Here is a 16,218-nt window from a genome sequence, read left to right on the forward strand (position 1 = left end):
CGAGTCAACCTGCCTGTTCCCGGTCGTCATCTCCTCGCGACCGTGACACCTCGAGAGAGACTCCAGCTGCTCGATCGTTGTTGTGGCCACAGACAGGTTGACCTTGCTCGGTGCCTGAGAAGACTCGTCTTAACAGTTTCTCAGGGCACGATAGACAAAATTCCACGACAACAGGAGCAAAGAAACCAGAAAATGTTCATATTTAAGAAGCTGAAATCAGATAATTTTGACTTTTTTGTTCGTAAAAACTACTTGAACCGATAAATCGATTATCAAAATAGTTGCCGATTAATTAAGGAGTCGAATACTAATCCGATCTCAATCCAGCTCTATTTGAGATGGATCGTTGATTTTCTAAAATCTTTGGATTCACATCTGCTTAGAGTTCAGTCTGGAAACACAAATATTTTTTCCATACTCTCTTTTCCTTTTTCCAGACTTATCCAGACATGGAAATTACAAAAAAAAACAATAAATTACATACGTTTCCAGTATTTTGTAGGAACCCTGCCGGAGAAACTAACATTTTATGGAATTGTGGACATTTAAAAATGAGATTTGAAGTGAAATCCAGATTCTATGGGAAGAAACTATGAGCTGGATTATAAAAATGTGGCTAAACTTTTTTTTTGACATTTGGCGTCGATTAGATAAAACGTGGAGTCAAAGGCAGAGAGGACAAAAAAATTAGTGCGAGCGGTTGGAAAAACACGAGGGATAAAAATGGCGGGTAGGTGACGTGAGTCCACAGCACGGTGAGAAACACAGGACGGCACTCGGGGGAGGGGGAGGAATGTGATAGTTGTTTTTTTTCTCACGCTGGTCATATCCCGCCGGCTAACGCGGCGGCTCGGCGCGGGGGGGTGGTGGTGGCTGCGGCCAGGGGCAGCGGTGTAACCGTAGCGACCACGGCTGCCCTGGCGTCCGAGGCGAGAGGGGGAGTTCCCCTCGCTGAGGGAGCGCCCGCTTTCATCGCAGCCAATCAGCAGATAGGGGGAGGAGCAGCGCTACACACAGGAGAGGATTAGAGCAGTGTGTGTGTGTGTGTGTGTGTTATTTTATTTTGAGGGTCCTTTAAGAGGAAGTAGTGGGGGGGTTGTGGGAGTTTAGTTAGATGTACCTGATTAAAAACAATTTGCTTTTGAGTTGATTTTAATGATCAATACTTGGCCAAAAGTATATAGACACCCGGTCATTTAATCTCGTCACTTTTGATCTACTGTTGTGTTACCTGGATGTGTAGTCCATCCACAGCACAGCTGATGGAGTCCAAGGAGGGAACGTGTCTCACTGATCCAGACTGGTAGTTGCTGAAAACACACAAACAAACACCACAGTTAAGTCGACGCTTTGTCCGCGACTTCACTAAAAATATATTTTCTATTGTTCAACAGTTTATATACGTCTTTATCATCGGGCACATTGGAAACAGACTTAAAGGTAGTAAAATAATTACAGCTATGTGGTGTGTGTGTGTGTGTGTGTGTGTGTGTTACCTGCTGATGCTGCTCTTCCTGGACATTGTGCTACTCGGAGAGGCCGGAGGCGTCTGATAGGCGTAGTTGAAATCAGAACCTTTCAGGTCTGAAATTACCTGAAAACCACAAACAACGAAGAAAAAACAATTTTTAAAAGTCTCTTACAAATACAGTAAGTTGATTTTTAATCTTATTTCTTAATAATAATAAAATAATCCTTGGTAGTTTTGAAAAACACATATTTTAGCAAACATTACTCAAACAGGAGGAAACTGAGCATTTGTCTGGGACTACTTTTAGCGGCGGACTAACACATCTGGTGTTTTTGTGAGAATTTCCAGCAGCGCAGCACAGGACAGTGTGTGTGTGCGTGCGTGTGTGAGACAGACGTAAACTACAGTGTGTACGTTCATAGTAATGAACATAATAATAACAATTCATGTCTCTCAGAGCGTCAGTGAGTCTCACTGGTGGGTTAATAACTGAGTTCCTCGGCCCTGACGATACAAAGACAGAACTTTAGTCTGTTCTGGATCGTAATTGGAACTCATGAGAAAAAGGAAAAATGGCCCGAGGTAGGTGCTGGAGGAAAAGGTCAGAGGTCACCAGAGTCATCAGGCGGAAGGGGACGGCTCAGTACCTGCTCGCTGGCCGGTGGGAGCTTGTTTGGCTCGGCTGTCAGGTTCATCAGATCTCCCAGAATGGTCTGCAGGTGGGTCACCTCCCCCAGCATGTTGATCTCATGGTCCTACACACACAGAGAGAAATGTTTAGTGTTGTTATCGTAGTACAACAGGCTTTAAAACACCTCTACTGGTGGATTTGAATCATCTCACACACACACACACACACACACACACACACACACACACACACACACACACACACACACACACACACACACACACACACACACACACACACACACACACACACACACACACACACACACACACACACACACACACACACACACACACACACACACACACACACACACACACACACCAGCACAGGCTTCAGCATGGTGACGAAGCCGCAGTAGCGCGCTCTCTCCTCTATCAGCGCCCTGCACACGGCTCGCTTCTCCGTGTCCTCCAGCACGGCGTAGCGCACGTTGACGTCCTGCAGCGCCGTGTCCAGCTGTCCCCGCGCCTCGTCCTTCCCTACAGGAACACACACACACAGGAGGGACCGATGTTAGGGGGAAACACACCGGGGAAGGAAACGGTGTCAGCCTGAAGTGAATGGAGACAAGTGTCGTGTCCCTAAAAATCAAGGTCCAGGTAGAAACTTGAAATCGTCTGTTACCGTTTTGACTAAATCATACAGGTTGTGTCTTCACCAACATCTTACTCCTCCTAAATAAATATTGTAGATTTTTTTGTATTAACTTGGAATATTAACAAGGATTTAAAGGTAAACATGAGGTTTATAGGATGATATCTGGTTGCACAAGAAGAAACAAGAATTACTACTTTCAGGTTTATGATTGTAGAGTAAAAAAAGCGTAGACTGACCGATCCAAAAACAAATTTACTACATATTGAGATTCATCATCATTTGTTTCTTTACAACCAGACAAAAATCGCATTCCGAAATAAAAAATCTTACAACAAAAAAAGTCCACGTGTCAAAACTAAATCTGCTGCTGTCAAAAATTGTCAAAGATGCATTTTGCTTTTGAAATTGATGTAAGAAAATGTTTCCACAATTAGATGATAAGGAAAAAACAGGTTTACTTTTTCATCACAATAGAAATTTTGACGTGAACTGTCACATATGGTACAATGGTAAAAAGGCGAACCTTATGGAAATGAACACAAGTTTATTAAAGGCCTTTGTGGCCTGATTCTCTGTTAATATTAGAAGAGTTACAGCGCGAGACTTGGGCTGCGACACCCACTTGTTACCAGCAGGGGTCAGAACAACACCACACACGTCACGTGCTGCAGCGTGAACAGGCAACTACTGGAAATGTGAGTGTGTCGGAATTTGTGTATTTACATTCATTTGACCAACGACCCCATTCCAAATCGGATTAAGTGCCAGTGAAGCAAAAAAGCTGGAAAACTGTGATAAATGTTGACACGAGAGAGGGAAAGAAGAATTAGAATTAGAGAAAGGAAACACTAAAAATGAGACGACTCTCTCTCTCTCTCTTGATGTGATTTACTACATTGTTTACTGGACTCCACCATCCTGAAACCCAGTTCACCAACTTCACAAACCTCCAGACAGAAACCACTTTCACCAAAAGAAAAAGAAAACCCAACCAGAGGACAGTTGCGGAGCAGTCTGATTTGTAGATGGGAGACATTTTGTGGCTCTTTCATCCCAAATTTGAAACAGCCCCTCGTCACTGCAGTTGGTCACGAAACATAAACTGGCCACATTACATTGTTTAACTTTTCAGGACCAAAAAAAAAAAGCCTGCAACCAGAGGACTCCATCTCCAGACCGGTTGGATAAATCTTTGTGGAAATTAAAATTTTAAATATTTATATGAAGAAATAGATGAAGAAAACATTCCTGAGCCTTTTTCCTCCACAAAAGAAAAGAGGTTTGACAAAATGCAAAGAAAAGAAAAAAGAGCCAGATGCTTTCCGAACACAAAAGAAATCCAGACTAGTGATGTCACTAAATCCTGCTTGTTCATCTGCATCTTAAACTGAGATTTGATTTAATTTAAGCACAAAGCATCATCTAGTATCAAGCCGCTCTTTGAAAGCATGGGCGGCACATTTGTGTTGCTGAATGCTAGAGGCTCCGCAAGGCTCGGATAAGCTGGTGGGTTACACCCCTGACTTTGGTACAGAAGGTCGGGGGGTTCAATTCCAGGTCATCCCAGTGTGTGGGCCCTTAATGCTACCTGCCTGGATGGCTGTATGTCGCTTTGGACAAAAAACAATGACGTAATATAATGAAAAATCTCATAAACTGATCTCCAGGCGACTTCTGTTTCAGTACATTTCTGTCAAATGAATCTGAATACTTTTTTGGATTTTTTTTTTTTTTTAAGGCCAACGTGATAAAAAAACAAATCCCTCTTTTCTAAAATCAGGTCAAGGAAAGAGCCAGAAAAAAATGGAAATTCTGTTAAACACACGCACACGCACACACACACACACACACACACACGCACACGCACACACACACACACACACACGCACACACACACACGCACACAGCAGACTCTGTGTCATAAAGCTCAAGCCAAACACAGCCCGTTCACTCAGGTGAGTGTGTGTCGTGAGACGAGGAGGACAGACGATCGTTTGCACGCAGCTCACAGAGGCGCAGTGTCGGCGAGCCGCCGCCGGTCTGGAAACACAGACGGGCCTGTGTGCCGTCACCGACTCTGGCTCACCACCCACGAAAAGAACACAAACACCTGAGGTCAAACGCTCCGTCCTGCAACAGAGTCGACTCGGACGGTGTCTCACCTTTTAACAGAGTGAGTACTCAGATGGAGGCAATTCTCACCAACTTGGGGGGGGAAAACATTCCCAATACTGTTCCGCCGTTTTTTTCGAAACAGGATCTTCAGCTTTTTACGTCACAACACGGACGTTGCCTCAATTATCTCTGTTATCTCGGATCACGTGGCGATTATAATTGTATAGTTCCCCAAAGCTTAAAATGTATTCTGACTTGGCAGTAAATCACAGTGAGCGACTGACACGAGGCCTGGTTTCAGTCAGGATCTCACTAACCTGAGCCTAATGTAATTCCATTGAAAATCAGATGCACGTAAACTGACGAGAGGAATCCTTTCCCATCGCTGCGGCCGCGGCCTTACAATTCCCAGGGGTGATCTGTCAATCACTCTGCGACATCGTCCGTCTTTGTGTTGATTAAGATTTCAAAAATGTTTATCTTCACAGCGGAACAGTCAGAGATACAGATTGTTGGTTTTAGATATATATACCACATCAGACACTAAGTGAAATCTTTACAGATATGGAAACGCCATAAAATCGTTTTAAATAAGTGTTTCAAAAACATCCGAGGAGCGACTGCAGATCGACCCGAGGCACGAAAAGAGTGAAACCAATAGTTACGACCTCTCATTTTATTTCAGAACCTCCTTAGTTGCATGTTCCGTAGCCATAAACTGGTCCGTTAACATTCCTCGCTCTCGCACAGGGCACTGCTAGCCTCCGGCTGGGTAAAGTGAGGAAGCACCAGCTCTGTTAACAAGCCACTGAGAGAGAGAGAGAAAGTGACAGACAGATTTTGTTTGGTTTGCCGTTTTGGTGTTTTCTCTATGGGGGATATTTCTGTCTGAGGCGCCGACAGATGCTGTGCACGTGGTCTCAGGGGGAATCTAACCTTCACCCTGTTTATGCCACGTTTAGCCGCGGGGGTTAAGTTATCTGAGCTGGTGCGGAAGAAACGACTCTTAAAATCAATAGCCACAAACTGACAGCGTATGAGCCCGATGGGAATGAACAACTCCTCCACGGCTAACGCCATAATCTCGCCTTGTTAAAGAACGGGAGGGGGGCGGGGTAATCCTGGATCTGCCCGTTTATCAGGATCCGCTCCAGAATTTAAAGGGGCAGTAAGCGATTTTGCAGAAAGATTGTTTGTGGTTGATTTTTTTTTTTTTGACTGCACCGGGGCCGACACACTTATCATGATGCCAAAACCACTGAGTCGTAGCATCTGTCGCTAGCAAGTCTCTTAAAGGGGCAGTCAGCGATTTTGGAGAAAACTTCTCTCTCTCTTTGTTGTTGTTGTTGTTTTTTTTTTACTGCACCGGTCGGGCCGCGAAACCCGCAGCCTCGGGTATGGGAGACTGATGCGCTAACCACGCGGCCAAAAACGTCCTGAGTCATAGCGCTTGTCGCTAGCACGTCTCTTAAAGGGGCAGTAGGGAATTTTGGAGAAAGATTGTTTGTTGTTGATTTTTTTGACTGCACCGGGGCCGACAAGCTAACCACGAGGCCAAAAACGTACTGATTCTTAGCACTTGTCGCTAGCACGTCTCTTCCAGTGTCGGGGAGTGATTCGATGTTTCCAAACTGCAGCACACAGTGTTGTGTGGTGCGGTCCGCACCATTTTTTGTTTGTTTTCAATTAACAGAGCCAGGGCTGAGACGAAAAAACTGTTTGTTTTTTTCCCGGTTCACACAGAACCGACAGCTGGCGGACCGTGGGAAATATTCACTACATTTTCATAAAAAGTGTATTGGATTAAAATCGCTTACTGCCCCTTTAATAATAATCTTGCTGACAGACAGAAAAAAACTGAATGACTCGTGTCGAGGATGACAACCAATTGTCACCACCTGTAACATTGCGTCTATGAAACGTTGGTAAACAGCTGTAATGACACATGGACGACAGCGACAGTTGTTTCTGCTGAGGCCCGTGATACATTTCTTTCTCATCACGATGACTCGAAAGCAGAGCGCTCACAGTTTCGATGTCGTGCTACCGTTGGCGTTATTAAAGCTTATTCATCCGACAGTCTAGACCATCTGCGTCACACGCTGATGATGTCATCAGTGCCAGGCGAGCAGACCAGGTAGTTCAGATGATCAGAGCAGGTGTTAAATGGGTTTCTGAAGTAGGCTGAGACATGATGCAGCAAAAATACTCCTCCTCCATCTTAAACTTATTTTTGCTTCTTCAGCATCCTTAACAATCTTCTTCCATCATCTATATACTCTTCTGTTTCGTCATCTCTATCCCTCTGTCTGCTTGAGAACCATCTTTTTCTTCCTCCTCCTCCTCGAGAACTTCATCACACCCACGCTCTTTAATGCTACCACTTGACGAGATAATTACATCATCCAGCCATCATCTTTAACCTTCTTGTATTTTTTTTCTCTCAGTTGCTTGACATTGGGAATTCCCAGTTGTTTTTTGTGGACGAGTGATCATCAAGTGTTTGTTTGAACAAAACTGTGAGAGTCATTGTGAGAACAGCGTCAGTCCGTTCGTCTTAAATGTCCTGTTCTGTGTTAAAGGCTCAAATACAAGACCGCAGAGTATTTTGATGATCAATTAATCCGTTTAAAGTAGTTTTTATGGGAGAAAAAGTCGAAAAACTCTGATTTCAAATTTTCAAATGTGAATGTGTTCTTTGCCCCTCTGTGACAGTAAACTGAATATCTTTGGCGTGTGGACAAAACAAAACATCATCTTAAGGTTTTGGGAAACACGGTCGACATTTAACGACATTCTACGAAATTTTATGGGCCAAACAACTTATCGATGAATTGAGGAAAAGATCCTTAGTTGCCGCCCTAGTCGAGTTCAACTTCATCTGAACAGAATGAGTCTCGTTTTTAACATCCGTACAGAAAAAAAGGAGAAAAACCAACAGCACCTTTTTTTTTTTACGTCTGCCTTTCATTCGCCTCCTCGAGTCGTGTCTCTCTCTCTCTGTGTCCCTGAGCAGTTGGGAGATTCCCTATCTGAAGTGGTTACACACCACATAATGACAGAGCGCCGCGCACACACGGAGAAAATCATATGGGATGATTAGCGATGGAGCAGATGTTTACGCTTATGGAGTATTTTTTCTTTCCGTTTCCAATGTACTCATGACTTTTGTAAAGGTCTAGACAAAAGGAAAATTAACTCACGTGAACTGACACAAGAGAGACCGAGGTGAAAGTTGAAACTGTGATATAACGTGTCTGTATTTTATGTATTATACATAATACCACATTCAAAACGAAGCGAATCCACAAGACGACAAAAAGTTCTACGTTGAAAATAACTCGACTTCAGTGAAGAGTAGTTTTCGTTTACCAGTTCAGTCCTTCTCTCTGTCCCTGCTTATTATATGGAGTCCACACACACACACACACACACACACACACACACACACACACACACACACACACACACACACACACACACACACACACACACACACACACACACACACACACACACACACACACACACACACACACACACACACACACACACACACTGTACTGTACAACAGGGAAAATTATAATGTGAGGTCCTTATTGGTGAGTGTACAGAAACTGTTGTGGTACAAAGAAAAGTGGAAAAGTTTGCTTTATGTTTTATGGGGGTGTGCGTGTGCGTGCGTGTGTGTGTGTGTGTGTGTTCTATGTTATTACATGACAACAATTGAAGCTCTGGCTCTGTCTTTCGTATTTATTTTTTAAAACTATTTTAATCGTCCTTCTTCACTGTATCGTCTCCCATTGCCTTACGGTCAAACCCTCGTAGATCCGTCCGTTGTTTCCATCCCTAACAAACCCTCCCTCCCTAACTCGCCCAGTTGAATACCGGAGATTCAGACTGAACAAGAAGAGAAACAAGCCGGAAAAAAAGGAGGAAGGGAAAAAGGGCACGTAGCAGAAAACATGTTCAGAGATGTTGAACCCACATCAGACATCTCTGTTTACCATGGGCGGGTCTGCAATGGGACGGTGTGTGTGTGTGTGTGTGTGTGTGTGTGTGTGTGTGTGTGTGTGTGTGTGTGTGTGTGTGAGTGTGTGTGTGTGTGTGTTTGTGTGTGTGTGCATGCGCGCGCACGTGCATGCATGTGTGCGGACTATTTCTGTGTCTTGTCTGTTGGATTTTCATTCTGTGTCTTCTTTCCCGACTAGCTTTCAGTCTCTCTGGTTACAGGATGCCATGCCAAGAAAAGGTGCAACCATGGCAACCACAGGGTGTGTCACTTTGATGGTGGGGGAGGGTGTGGCCCAGGTGTCTGTCTGGCAATATGTCTGCGTCGCTCTGGAAACAGAACAACCAACAGGCTTCAAGCCGCTTCAAGCGTTGCAGCAAAGGAAGTGGTCAAGAAAATGTGACGACTGACATAAACCTGGTAACCTTCTGGAATTAACAATGTGAGGGGCAGAGCCACAAATTGTTATCAGGTCCTTGCCACAAAGTCAAGATCCAGTCAAAACAGTTTGAGTCCAGCAGGTTCCAAGTCAAGTCCACGTCCTTAAGTTTGTCTTTCACGTCCCAAGTCAAGATAAAAAGCAACAAGTCCAAAGTCAAGAGCAAAAGACCAATGTCAAGACCAGAGAGTCCCAAGTCAAGTCTAAGCCCTAAAGTTTGTTTCTCTAGTCCCAAGTCCAGACCAACAAGTCCAAAGTTGAGTTCAAATGACCCAAGTCAAGAGCAGCAAGACTGATGTCAAGACAAGTAACAAGTAAGGCCTTGGTCAAGAGCTTGGAGTCCCAAAAATAAAACTAGCCAGAACCATGACAAGACTATCAAGTCTCTAGTCAAGACTAATAAGTTTCTCCTTCCTCATCTGTCTCCTGGTCTGTACTGACAAACATGTCTTTCCATCTGTCAATGTGACCGGCTCCTGTAGTAAAGTAGTAAAAATATATTGTCAGGAAAATCAAGATTTCCTTTAATCATTAATACTTGGGTTATTGTAAAGATATCAAGTCATTCCAAGTTAAAAAAGTTACTGTCCAAAGGAGGATTAACAGTTAATGGTGTTAAAGTCAAAGTGGAGAAGAAATATTTACCAATAAATGCAATGTACCACTTTTTCTTTTTCTTGTCTCTGATACCAGACGATTATGATCTCGAACGTTGTAAAAGAAAAATCACAACAGCTGGAAAAATCACCCACTTTCCTAAAGAAAACAACAACATGGGCAGCGAGGAAACATGTTTTCAGGGGGATTATCTTCTTCCCCTCGGGTGTCGAGTGACTGACAGGAGGCAGAGCATGACGACACCCGGCCGAGGTCTGACAAAAACGCTCATCTCAGCACTGCGAGGGGAAGGATCAAGCGGACTCCTCGTGTCGACTGCGGAGGATTATCTCACTCTGTGGAAGACGTCTTTTCATATTTTCAGCAGGTGGCGTCCGCGCTCCAGCGTCTGCAGCTTGACTGCTAATGTGCGATGCTGTTCCTTCTTTTTTTAACTTTTTTGACTGCGTCTCAAAAGAGCTGATGGATGCGAGATGAAGATGATGATGATGACGCTGAGGTTCCTCTTACCTTTTTTCACCTTCTTCTGCAGTTTGATGGTGTCTGACGATTTCTTCTTGATGTCTGCTCTGGCTTTCTTGTACTCTGGAAAAAGAAGAAAAAAAAACGTGCAGAGAGTGAGGAAAGGCTTTCTGTCTGTGCAGGTGTATATGTGTGTGTGTGTGTGTGTGTGTGTGTGTGTGTGTCGTTATACCTTTGGCATGATCTTTGTCCAGCTGACTGGCCACCTTTTTCCACTCTTCCATCTTCACCTCCAGCGGAGTGATGAGACTTTCTGAGAGAGCTCTGAGAGAAGAAAAATTTAAAAATTGATTAAGAGGCTCAATTATTCCATTTAAGCCCCATTATCTTGAAGTATAATTTGAAGCCATTATTTCTCTGGCAGGTTGAGTCGTAAAAAACCCACATTTGATCTCATTACATATTCAGGCAGCGCTATGCTTAACAATTATTTACAATATTGGATATTGGCTGATTATTTCCTCACTGAACTGATACATTTAGAGATATAATCTTTCCCACAATTTCCATCATCTTCGGATGTCTTTTGCTCTCATTCGAGAGGCTGGAATTTGAGACTGTTTCAGAACTTTTTTACTAATACTACTGCTTTACAGCTAGAGTGTGTAATATTTGTAATTTTCTGGTGGCATCTGGTGGTAAAGTTGCAAACCGCAACTAACTGAGCGACTGACAGGGGAGACTTTATGGCGGCGCACCGCCGGTTCCATTTCCGGTTCCTGTCAGCGTCTGAAAATTCAACGCGAACACAACGTATTCTGGACCGTTTACTTCAACACCCGTATTCAACACGATATAGAAACTTGGAGACTCACACGGAGGTCGGGTCCAACTCATGTAACTATATTTAACTCATTCAGAGTAGATTATACATATATGAACACATAGTTATGGACAAGATATTCAGTTTCTGTGAATAAGTTCTTCTAAATATTACATACTGCAGCTTTATCTACGATGACTAATGCAGCTTCAAACAAAACAATCGTTTTTCTTTAAATCAGGGTTTTGTTGTTTTTAGTTCTAACCATCAACAAAATTAGACCCGTTCTGTAAATCTTACTGCATATGTCTCTGTTTAACACATTTTATTTACCTATTTGAACGCTTGGTAGCATGGACATGTGGGCATTTGTGTGTGTGTGAGACAAGTTTAAGTGCACAGGAGGACAAAGTTAAGGTAAGGACAATCTGCAGCGCAGTGCTAAACGTGCAGTTTGGGTAATAACTGTAATTTACACAAGAGTTTTCAACTGTAAATCAGAGGGTCAGATACCTGGATTATAACTGTGGACGACTTTGACGCAAGAACATATTCAAACATACTTCAACTGACGACTTTGTGACAGAAATCTGTACCTAACAACGTAGCACTGAGTCTGTGTGTGTGTGTGTGTTTCACTAATGACATACAGTAATGACAGAGGAGGAAGCAGTGACAGTGATGACTGGTTAAATCAGGACCACACACACACACACACACACACACACACACACACACACACACACACACACACACACACACACACACACACACACACACACACACACACACACACACACACACACACACACACACACACACACACACACACACAAGCTGTCATGTGTATGAGCATATGAGCATACATTATTTGAGTAATTATGGTGTCAAGTTCCCGCACGGCCAGATGAGGCGTCATCACTCAATAATTCACACAGTGAACGTTGTGTGTGTGTGTGTGTGCACGCGTGCATGTGTTTGTGTGTGTGAGTGTGCCTCACGTTGTGAACAGTTTGAGTTTGGACTCGATGCTGCGGTGCCTCATACACATCCTGGTCAGCGCTGAGCCGATCTCCTTCGTGGCACCTGGAAAACAGGACAACAAAATGAATACGGTGGATGAGGAGGTTTCAAAATAAAACTCAGTTTACGGCACAGAAACAACAAAATAAAAGAGCAAGCTGGAGACATGATTGGCTTCTGTGAATGTATTCTTTTAAAGAATTAGACAGATCGGTAGAAACTTAAATACTATGAAGAAGACATAAATAAGCATGTATAGCATTTCTGACTGCATTTATTTATTCACAGTAAATCATAATAATAATAAAAAACTGTTGAAACAGACTGAACCTGAAACAACATTCTGCAAGAAACCGGATCTGAACTGAAGCTCTGCAACATAAACTGCATCTAATCTGTCTGAACACGTGTGTGTGTGTGTGTGTGTGTGTGCATGCCATCATTGCTTCATTAAGTGGTATTAAGAAAAATCAATCCGATTAAGACCTTATGACGAGTGTTGTAATGTGTGAGGAAACAATGTGTGTGTGTGTGTCGCATTTTGTTAATTGATTATGTAAGAGAGACCACACGCGCGCACACACACGACACATTTACACACACGACACATGTACACACACTGTATGTTTAACCGCCTTCTTCGTCACTCACGTACAAGTGTTTTAAAGACTAAAGTCTTACAGCAATCAATAATCAAAAATACTTGATTATGACATCTGTGACATTTTCTGTCATTGTCCCCGTCACTCGGCTCAGTTCTGTTCTGGAACAGTGACTCGGCACATTTACACTGACTCACTTAACGTCACTGGAATATCTAAATGTGGGAGCTGCGAGACACACACACACACAGAGAGAGAGAGAGAGAGAGAGAGAGAGAGAGAGAGAGAGAGAGAGAGAGAGAGAGAGAGAGAGAGAGAGAGAGAGAGAGAGAGAGAGAGAGAGAGAGAGAGAGAGAGAGACCTGGACCGACACTTGAAGTATCCCCTCCCTCCCATCTGTCTGTTTGTTTTTACGCAGCAGCAGCTCTTTCTCTTCCCTCTGCTTTTCTTTCCTTCATTCCTACAAATAACTCAATCAATCCTACACCTCTGTTCATCCTCTCCTCCCTCTCCCTCATTCTCCTCCATCGTTCCCCTCTATTGTCCTCCAACTGTCCTCCTCTTTCCCCTTCGCTCACTCTCCGTGCTTCCCCCTTCCTTCCCTCCCTCCCTCCTCCTCGTCCGTCCTGTCATGACTCCTCAGAAACAAAACATTAATTTCAGCTACACCCACACGAACCTGTGCAGAAATGTGGAGAGACACACACACACACACACACACACACACACACACACACACACACACACACACACACACACACACACACACACACACACACACACACACACACACACACACACACACACACACACACACACACACACACACACACACACACACACACACACACACACACACACACAGGTATGAGGCTTGGATTAATCGTTAAGGTGTGCCGAGGTGTGTCTGCCGTGTTTGCCCTTTCCCTCCCTGTTGCACTTCCAGGGAAAAAAGGATATCCCTTTAATGTTGCAGCAACAGAGACATAACCTCAAGTGGATGTTTCAAAACGTCTGTCATGCGATGTTTCCAGAGGCTGCGTGCGTTATAAATCCTCTCTGGTTTCAAAAAGCCAGTCTACGTTTTTTTGGGTGGGGGGGTGGGGGGGGGGCGCTCTTGACTAGAGCTGGAACAGTTAAGTTCGATTAGTAATCAACTACTAAATGAATGGTCGACTATCTTGTTCATCAATTAATCGGTTCAAGTAGTTTTATGGAGAAAAACAGTCAAGTCAAAATTCTCTGATTTCAGCTTCTTTGCTCCTCCGTGACAGTAAAACGAATAACTTTGGTGTGTGGACAAAACAAAACATCATCTTGGTGGTTTTGGGGAAACACGGCCAAAATTGCGAGTAAAAAGAAAACACGTGTTACACCGACCGGAGCGTACCGCTGTAAACAGGAAGCAGATTGCCTACTCTGCAGTCAGTTACTTAGTTACAGAAGAAAAAAACAGCAAATGAGAAATTTGAATTTAGAATTTTCAGACGCTGCCGGACAACCGGAAAATGGAATCAGCTGTTGTGCCACCATAAAATGTCCCGTTGGCTGCTGAAGTTGGTTGCAGTTTGGCGACGTTACCGCCAGAAAAGTACGACACACTGAGGCTTTTACGTAAGTGTTTGCAGCGTTTTTGCCCTCACCGCTGGTAGTCGAGTCGTGACTGACGGGAACCAATCAGGACGCAAATGCGTTTTTCAAACTAAAACGACGGTGCAAGCAGCGTTTTCAAACTTCTCAGTTTTAGCCGCTCAGACGTACTGTGCACGGCAGGCGTAAACGTAGCAGCAGGGATGCGTCTTAAACTACAACTCGGATTGTTTTTAAACTACAGTAATACACCGGAATTGTCCTTTAGTGTCCTAGAGTCCGGCCAGGGATCGGAGTGCTGACAGCTTCTGCTGCCGTTTGAGTTCTGTATTACTGCGTCAGTGTGTAACTTACTGTAACGAGGCCTGAACAAACATTAACATCAGTTTCAGTGACGGTGTCATAATGAAACCAGAAATATGTGTCAAGGTTTTAATGATCACAATAAAGTGCCCAACCCCCTGCTTATGGTTTCAAAGATTGTACATTAAGCAACACATGAATTACAACATGTGTAATGTGTCAGAGAGTGTGTGTGTGTGTGTGTGTGTGTGGGTGAGAATGTGTGTGTGTGTGTGTGTGTGTGTGTGTGTGTGTGTGTGTGTGTGTGTGTGTGTGTGTGTGTGTGTGTGTGTGTGTGTGGGTGTGTGTGTGTGTGTGTGTGTGTGTGTGTGTGTGTGTGTGTGTGTGTGTGTGTGTGTGTGTGTTGCAGCCAGGTGCTGAACGCTGTAGTCGTTTGTGTTCAGACACGTTTAATGGATCTCAGAGTCGAGTGAAGATGACTTAAAAAATGTAACCTGACGAGATCAGACAGACGACACTCGTCGTGGGAGTGAGATTTTTTTTTTTTTACAATTCTCACGTTTCACATTTGATCGAGCAAAAACTGAATATCTTTAGTGTGGGGACAAAACAAAACATCATCTCGGGGGTTTGTGGGAAACACGATCTACATTATTCACCATTTTATGAAACTAATCGATTAATCCAGAAAATCGATAATGAAATTAGTCGTTAGTTGCAGCTCCGGTCTATATAATTTTGGCCACAAAAAAGGCATTTAAAAAAATAGTTTTATCATATTTCGGTCAATAGACATTCAATATAAAGGAAGATGGTCACGAGAAAAAAATGACAAACACTGTTGAAAAACAAAAGCAAAAATAGGAAGTAACATTTTTAAGTAATAATATGCTTTATGTAATTCACTGTGACAATCTGTTAAAAAGTGGATTTTGTGTTTGTTTGATTGAAATGTGAGTTTTCTTGCATTGGCTTTGTTCTCTGTTGTCTCATAACTTTGTTTAGGATCAAAGTATATGATATATGATACGAACGATACGAAACGATTTTACTTAAAAATCAACCAGAAACTTCTCTGGACGGAGAGAAATGGAAGAGTCGATCCGGCCGTTTCGTAATTTTCCCTCCATTTTCCAAAAGACACGACGGCAAGTAAGAGACACAGAGAGAGAAGTGTCCCCCCCCTCCTCCACCCAAACTTTTTCCAGCTTCGCTCCCCCGTCCTCACCGTTTATAATGTGGCCCTTTCAGAAAAGCCTCAGTGAGTGTGTGTGTGTGTGTGTGTGTATTAATGTCTCTGCTCACAGGTTGTTCCACAAAGACTAGTTCCCTGTGTTTTCTTTTCCTTCCAGTCGGCTCCCTGGCGTCTCCCTGAATGTGAACATCTGCAAATAAACTTCTGTTCGCCAAGTGAAGTTGATTCTTTTTTATTCCTGAATGAGGAAGTTCACACATTTTTTTTTTTGCAC

General features: G+C 43.4%; 2 protein-coding genes across 4 annotated transcripts in view; both read right to left on the minus strand.

Annotated features, from left to right (window-relative positions):
• LOC118308749 (NACHT, LRR and PYD domains-containing protein 12-like) overlaps positions 1-16,218 on the minus strand; it is a 988,189-nt gene that overhangs the window by 442,654 nt on the left and 529,317 nt on the right. The window lies entirely within an intron of this gene.
• The window catches only part of mtss1 (MTSS I-BAR domain containing 1), a 43,803-nt gene that overhangs the window by 6,767 nt on the left and 20,818 nt on the right, over positions 1-16,218 (minus strand). For both annotated transcript variants that reach the window (XM_035630133.2, XM_035630134.2), the window contains exons 4-10: positions 12,233-12,317; positions 10,641-10,732; positions 10,457-10,531; positions 2,487-2,644; positions 2,119-2,226; positions 1,497-1,594; positions 1,232-1,310 (exon numbers count right to left, since the gene is read on the minus strand). In XM_035630133.2, the coding sequence (XP_035486026.2) occupies positions 1,232-1,310; positions 1,497-1,594; positions 2,119-2,226; positions 2,487-2,644; positions 10,457-10,531; positions 10,641-10,732; positions 12,233-12,317 (695 nt within the window). The remainder of the gene's footprint in view (positions 1-1,231; positions 1,311-1,496; positions 1,595-2,118; positions 2,227-2,486; positions 2,645-10,456; positions 10,532-10,640; positions 10,733-12,232; positions 12,318-16,218) is intronic.

This window comes from Scophthalmus maximus, chromosome 6, assembly GCF_022379125.1.
Source record: "Scophthalmus maximus strain ysfricsl-2021 chromosome 6, ASM2237912v1, whole genome shotgun sequence".
In the NCBI taxonomy this organism is placed as follows: domain Eukaryota; kingdom Metazoa; phylum Chordata; class Actinopteri; order Pleuronectiformes; family Scophthalmidae; genus Scophthalmus; species Scophthalmus maximus.